Below are 7,701 nucleotides of genomic sequence, written 5' to 3'. Positions count from 1 at the left end.
ATGTTCGTGATCATGTCTTTCTGTGTGTGTGTGTGTGTGTGTGTGTGTGTATGTGTGTGTGTGTGTGTGTGTGTTTGTGTGTGCGTGCGTGTGTGTGTGTGTGTGTGTTTGTGTGCGTGTGCGTGTGTGTGTGTGTGTGCGTGTGCATGTTTGTGTGTGCGTGTGCGTGTGTGTGTGTGTGTGTGTTTGTGTGCGTGTGTGTGTGTACGTGTGCGTGTGCGTGTGCGTGTGTGTGTTTGCGTGTGCGTGTTTGTGTGTATCTGTGTGTGTTTGTGTGCGTGTGTGTGTGTGCGTGTGCATGTGTGTGAGTGTGTGTGTGTGTGTGTGCGTGTGCATGTTTGTGTGTGCGCGTGTGTGTGTGTGTGTGTGCGTGTGTGTGTGTGTGTGTACGTGTGCGTGTGCGTGTGTGTTTTTGCGTGTGCGTGTTTGTGTGTATCTGTGTGTGTTTGTGTGCGTGTGTGTGTGTGCGTGTGCGTGTGTGTGAGTGTGTATGTGTGTGTGTGTTCATGTGCGCGTGCGTGTGTGTGTGTGTGTGTATGTGTGTGTGTGTTTGTGTGTGTGTGTGTGTGCGCGCGCGCGTGTGCGTGTGCGTGTGTGTGTGTGTGTGCGTGTGTGTGTGTGAGTGAAGAGAATAAGGCAGACAGTGAATGTGAAGGAGAATCTTGGCATGGTAAAACCTATCTGAGAGAGAGTGAGCATCATGTAAAACTACACAAAAGAAGCTACAAACACACAAACCAGTCATCACAGCAGATGGACCTTTGAGAACAGTCTTTGAGGACAATGTTCAGCGATTCTATCTGAGCCGTTCATCTATTTCCATGGCCTGTTAGCTTTGAGAAAATAAACAAATCAGACACCTTTTTCTGAACAGTGAGAATACATCGGACTGGCATTTACCCAAGCTCACCCTCATCTGTCTGAAGACATGTAGACTTTGTGAGCAGAATAGCAACAAGTGAAACCCTAACACACGTTCCAACCCATGTCATTTTCTGTTCAGGATTTGCTAGTCACACTCTGTGTCCCAGCAGATGAAGAAACAGGCAGGAGATGCCAGCAAAAGGTCAAATGAGTCAAGGGCCGCCGGCCGCCGTGACAACCGAGACCGATGAAGTGCTACGCCTAGATTTGTCTCTGTTTCCCAGTAGAGAGAACCTGCCATCGTCCCTGCGTACCAAAGCTGACTGGGAGAAAAAGAATGAGTACTCACCTCCTCCAAACCAGTTATATTACCAAGGACACTGGGAAAATGTCTCAGGTCAAATGTGTATTTCTGTCTCTGTGCCTGTCTTCAAAATGTGATGGGTCACTCCCTTGATTAAGCAGTCACAAAGAAGACTGGTGCAAACTGATTTCAATTCAAATTAAAAACATCTGCTAAGTCAATGAATGACTGGACGATTCCATAAGAGAGAAGTCTTTCTGTCAAATGGCCATTGTTTTTTCCTAAGTAATGTAATATGCAGTTCATTGCACTCATCCTTATCTTTTTCATTATTATTAAGCCACTAAACATACACAGTCACGGTTTATTTGATTAGTAGTCAACTTGTTACAAGCTGATCAGCCCCAAGTATCAAATTCTTATTTCTTACCATAATTCATGATTTCTTTTTTTTCTTTTTTTTTTTTTTTCTTTTTTTTTAACAGTAGAACATTGATGGCTGAAACAGCTAGGCTACTTCACGGGGATTACTAACCACGCATCGAAAGATCTTCACTCACTAAACTGGTCACTGGAAAGCAAGGCCCTGGGGACACAAGGCCCAGTGGAAACAAGGCCCAGTGGAAACAAGGCCCAGTGGAAACAAGGCCCAACAGACACAAGGCCCAACAGACACAAGGCCCAGTGGAAACAAGGCCCAGTGGAAACAAGGCCCAGTGGAAACAAGGCCCTGGAGACACAAGGCCCTGGAGACACAAGGCCCAGTGGAAACAAGGCCCAGTGGAAACAAGGCCCTGGAGACACAAGGCCCAGTGGAAACAAGGCCCAGTGGAAACACTGCTCAGACTGACTGCTGATGTTCATCATGATGGCAGAGAAAGCAAAGGAGAGGAAACAGAGAGATGGAAATGATTTCTGTGAGCAAGGTGGGGAGCTATCCTCCCTCATACGCCAACTCATTAATGAGGTGGTCATTAATATGAGAAGCAAGGAACTATTCACCAAACCCCAGGCAGTATCATTAAAACAACCGCTACACAGGATTACAACACCCATTCACTCCTCTACCACCTGTCTTTGTGTTGTTGTTTTGTTTCTTTTTTGACAGTAATGCAGTATCCATACACCCCTCAGATCTCTCTCAGTTTGTTCTGTTTTTTTTCTTTCTTTCTTTCTTTTCTTTTTTTGTGCATCGATGTGACACCATAATTGAACTCTGTGCGAACAGAAGAGTGAGACAGCATGTTTGAAAAGGCCAGTCGTGATGTTTGGTCTGATATTACCCGTAATGGCTAGGCTACCTTACCCCCCCCCCCCCCCCCCCCCCCCCCCCACCATGTCCAGGTCTCTTAGGTTAGTTCTCTAGAACGATCCATTACGTGTTTCCTGAAAAGAGCATTCCTCAATAAATGTCATTCAGCACAAACAGCTAAAGCACATTTCTCAGCACAATCATTTCCTTTTCTAAAGCCTCTACCATGTCTGTTTTACTTAGAATCCACAAAAGACATCTGCATTATGGAATGAGTTGACAGAATGTGGAGGAGAACTGATAATGTTGAATACATCTCTGTGTTCCCATTCAGTCATACTGGCAGTTTCAGAACGGAGCTCCGCTATGACAATTACAAAGTACCTCTGCCTAACATTATCTCTCATAGTCCTGCTTATGTAAATACTTTACTCAAAGGAGCACGCACTGAATATGATGTAGGGCTTTAACTGTGCACGGAATATTTTACAGACACTTAGAACCGAGATTTGCATGTGTGTTTTTGTTTGAATATGAGGTACAAAGTACGAGTGCAAAAGCGTTGTGGAATGTCATACACTATCATTAAAATCTCTGTAAATATGCATACAGAGCCCTGAGTAAATCTGTGGGGGGGAAAGCACGTTAATAATGTGCTGCTACCCAGTAATTTATGATATCATAAATCACGGACAGGTAACACACAGACATGTAAATGTAATGGGTGAAACGAATGAAACAAAGCTTAGTGAGAGATTTTATATATATATATATATATATATATATATATATATATATATATATATATATATATGTATTCCCTTAATGGTAAATTATGTGATTTTAGATGTAAAACTGGAAATTTTTACTGAGCCATGAAGTCATCAGTAAAATAGTTACTGTGTTTCGCGCTTCATTTCCTCACAGACGACTGCCAGCACAAGTGTGGACACTGTTTGGAGTGTCTGTTACCTCTTTTAAATCACGCATTCGCACAGAAGCAGCTGCAAAGTTGTCACTGTATGTGCAAAGAGGGCACTCCATGTTTACCCAGCTTCAGGCGAGAAACATCCTATTTTATCATCAAAACCGTATATTTACACACCATAGTGCGGCAAGTGTGAATTCGTCTTGCCGCCTTCTATCTTCGTCAAAGTGACCAAGCCACTTAATCCTCTGAAATCATTAATGTAAGCATTTAATTTGTCATCTAAACCCAACACGCTTTGAAACAGCTTGCTAACGGAGATAATATTCCAAATATTTTCAACCGATTGATCCCGAAGACAGAACTCAGCAATACCTCCCTATTTTAGTAACACAGCACCACTCAAGTAGTTGAAATGTTTCTGAAAATGAAATAGAACTTACATATATTACGCAACATATTTATAGTTCTAATCACACATTATACATTATTTCCACTCTTCCATCCCTGTTAAATAAATTACTTATTTCACGAACTGCAGATTCAGTAGTTCGCGTGGATATCAGGTATCATTCCACAAGTAAAAATATACCTGTATGGCCCCTATGAGTTGATGATCAGAAGTGATCATTGACTGACACTCCGCAAACGGGAGTCCATTCCAAATGTCGATCGTCAGTCCGCATGCGACAAGGGTAGACGAGTATTTTCAGTAAATATTAACATAATACGGGTGAAACATTGATTCTTATCTTACACTCACCATGAGCGATCCTCTGTGATACAGCAACAGAGCCAGGAGCAAGATTCCCACTCTCTGCGCCGCGGAACTTTGCGGGCTAAGCATTTTACAATGTCTTACAGAGTCCCGTTCTTCACTTTTCTGTTTTTTGTTTGTTTGTTTTTAGTTGTTGTTGTTGTTGTTGTTGTTGTTGTTTTGTTGGGTTTCTTTTTTTTGAGAATCGTAGGTGACCCTCACGATTAATGAAAGAACCTCTGTATTTAGGCTAGAAGTTGCCCAGCAACGTCCTATAACCCCTCCACATTTCAGATCTTTGTAGTTTCGTGTATTCTGCAGTATCCTTATTATCTATACACGGTGAGATTTTAGAAATAATTCAGAACGTAATAAAATGCCTCTGTGCCTCCGTGCCTCATTACGTGCGGTTAATCCAAAGGGTGAAAAGTGTTCATCTGCCTCCCACCGGCGAGTGCCAGCACTAACGGCGCGCGCTGGGTGGAGACGGTGCGCACGAAGTTAAAAGGACGCTGCGCGCACCTCCCTTTCTGAAGCTCATCTCTTATTTCATTGCGTATATACTGCGAAAAGTTATTCTAACAGCCGCGCCTAACCGCCTCCTCCGTGATACGGATACGTAGATCGAATATCTGCCTTCCTAAATATACATTAAAAAAAAATACAAACCCTAAAAATCTAAAAACCAGCTTAGACCAGACGTGTACATTTGAGTTTCATTGAAATGTTTTTATTTACTGCATATATGGGGCAGATTTGAAGGAAATAGAGAATTTCCATACTGTAAGAACACGGTGAAAGCACAGCCAACCAAAGGAGACTTTGGAGAAAGCGGTAAAAAAAAAAGGGGCATACAGTCAGACCGCTGAGCCAGGCAGAGAAACGGTGAAATGGGAATGCATGTCTTTACCACTCAGGGCTGAGAGGGAATGTATGTCTTTACCACTCAGGGCTGAGATGTGGAAGAGACCTGTTTTTCATAGTGGTGTGAGAGCTACGGTAGGACTGCATGTGTCCAGTGTGTGAGAGGTCATTATGGGACATGCTTAAACTTGTCTTTGGGTACATCCAGCTTGACTGCTCATTAACCAAGACACACACACACACACACACACAAATAATGTGTGTGCTACCAGCTATAACCGTGGACACCTCCTACTAAAACACTCATTACATTTCAAGTTCCTATTAACAGTGCAGTTTCCTTGTTTAATCATTAAATCCAGCCTTAGGAATGCTTACAGAAATGAAATATTGAAACAATTTTTCTTTTCAAGAAACAGAAACAAAAACAGAATGAATCTCTTTTGTTCTGAGACAAAAGAGATTTCATTCTCCAGTAATGCAGATTTCATTCTCCAGTAATGCAGATTTCATTCTCCAGTAATGCAGAATGAAAGCAGTACACTCTCACTTCAGTTCTATGTCACACTAGTTGTTCACGATTAAACTAATAGTGGCAGAAATACCAGATGTTTCACTGCAATGTATCGGTGTAGGTAAATGCAACAGGCCCTGGGCTAATTGAAACACTCGCTGGGAATGTAAACCGTGAACTCAAACTCAAAATTAATTCACTGAAGTCTCGTGTTCTATGGTATTATTCCAGCTATGCAGCTCACATTCAGACATGTTGAAATGCACTGGCCAAAAATAACTGCGTGTACAGCATGATTCTCTCGAGTGAGAGGACAGTTTTAATGTGAATGAATTACCAAAATGTCGCTTTCCTTCACCACATCTCATTTCTCTGTTTACAAGGTAAGGATCCAGTTTCATACTTATGTCACACATGTATTAGTTATTACGTATTAACCCTAATACATATATTATGTCATGAATATGTTAAGTTGGACATTGATACTCACTAAATAAATTCACTTGGCTCATCAAATATCAGCAACACGCTACATCTCAATCATGAACTGATTGATTGCCTCTGCCGATGGGCAGAATAATGAAAGATGCCGTATCTCCCAGCTACACTCCCATTAGACCCATCACCCCGGCTGCCAGTCCACACAAGGCTTAACTCCTTTTACCTTTTACTCTCTACCTTTTTGTTTTGCATTCTGTAGATAGAAGTCTGAGAGAGGTGTCATTCGAGTACAAACCCTCAACACAGGCACGTGACTCATACCTGGTTCACTGCCTCGCTGAGCAATCAAGATATTAAAACACTACATTATCTGATGGCCCCATGAGAGGTGAAAACATTACATATGTCTGGATTCCTTGACATACAAACACAACAAGATCATCTAAAAGCATTTTGAGGGAAGTAATTAACTTATTTGGTGCGGAAGTTGTTTATTTCCGAGACCAAGTCACATTGTACCCCAAAATAAGAGCTGTTTATAAAGAGTTTTCAAGTGCATTTGTTTAGGTCACCAATCAGCACACACACACACACACACACACACACACACACAAACAGTTGTTACAGAATACTGAATCACAAAATGTTTGACAATATGTGAACCTGACCTTTTGAATGACCATAAATGAACTGATTGGTTACAACTGTGTTTTTGTTTTTCCACATAGGGGAGCACATTCTGTCTTGGATCGTGTGTATGTTTGGTGCATCTGTCCAACCAGTGAAAATATTATTGTAGCTGGTCAGAAGACCCCCACTGTTCCCAGCTGCCTCCACACAAGTCCACCAGCTCTCACTGGGGTCATCCTCCAAAGGAATGAAAACAGAAACGGAAACGTTTAAAAAGTGCAGTTTCAGCACCTCATCTTTCAAACCACTCTCTGCAATAACCCCTCTGCTTGTAATGCATCAGTTGACTAGCATGTCGTCAGTGCTCCAAGGCCATTTGTCCTTACACCAGTCAGAGGACAAGTCTTGAAAGTAAGTCAGTGCCAACCTTTAGACTTTGCGTACTTGCACAATACAATCGTCAAACTTAGACGAGAGTCAGAGCCCCTGAGGCGTCGACCGGATATGTGTTCCAAGTCTGGTTACAATCATACAAACCACTGATGAGTTAGAGATATTTTGGGTGAAAAGGAAGTGCCTTTGGTTGTCATGTAGAATTTCAACTGCCTTGAAAGTTCAGTGTTTCTTTGTTAATTACTGAGGTTGGGACTAATTTGCAGACAATGGCTCAAAATTGGTTTTGCAATAACAGGCACAATGAATTCTTATCCTTCCCCTCAGGCTTCCCACTAAGCATCTTCTACAAATGTTCTGAGGCATTTTTGTGTTTCCATTCTGATGCAGTCATAGAGCATGATGCCCTTAGTCTGTCTGATTCTCAGACACAAATTTAAACATTATGGTTTGTAAAACCATTTAATCTTTATTTAGAGACATCAGCTTAAACAGAAATCATTTTTTCTTTTCTCTCTCGCTCTGTGTCATAGTGTTGTCATGATTGACTGGCATCTGCGGAGTGTCACTCTTAGCTCTGGGACTATGAGCTGTTCTCTTTTTTGGTCAGAAATGAATGAAGAGGAAATGAATGAGTGAGACCTTGATCTACACTGACAATTCACAAGGGTCCTCCAAACATTCCTCCATGTCCTCCACCAACCATGCCAGGCACCGCTTGTCTCTTCCAAAATTTAAGTGTGTGTAGATGCTG

At 42.0% G+C, this 7,701-nt stretch overlaps 1 protein-coding gene across 1 annotated transcript in view; it reads right to left on the bottom strand.

Moving 5' to 3' along the window:
- Window positions 1-4,195, bottom strand: part of ghrhrb (growth hormone releasing hormone receptor b) — a 56,797-nt gene extending 52,602 nt beyond the window's left edge. Inside the window, exon 1 of the mRNA XM_030791142.1 lies at window positions 4,112-4,195. Coding sequence (XP_030647002.1) covers window positions 4,112-4,195 — 84 coding nt within the window. The remainder of the gene's footprint in view (window positions 1-4,111) is intronic.
- Between the last annotated feature and the right edge of the window lie 3,506 nt (window positions 4,196-7,701).

This window comes from Chanos chanos, chromosome 14 (genome assembly GCF_902362185.1).
Source record: "Chanos chanos chromosome 14, fChaCha1.1, whole genome shotgun sequence".
NCBI classification, from domain to species: domain Eukaryota; kingdom Metazoa; phylum Chordata; class Actinopteri; order Gonorynchiformes; family Chanidae; genus Chanos; species Chanos chanos.
This window is presented reverse-complemented; position numbering and strand designations above follow the sequence as displayed.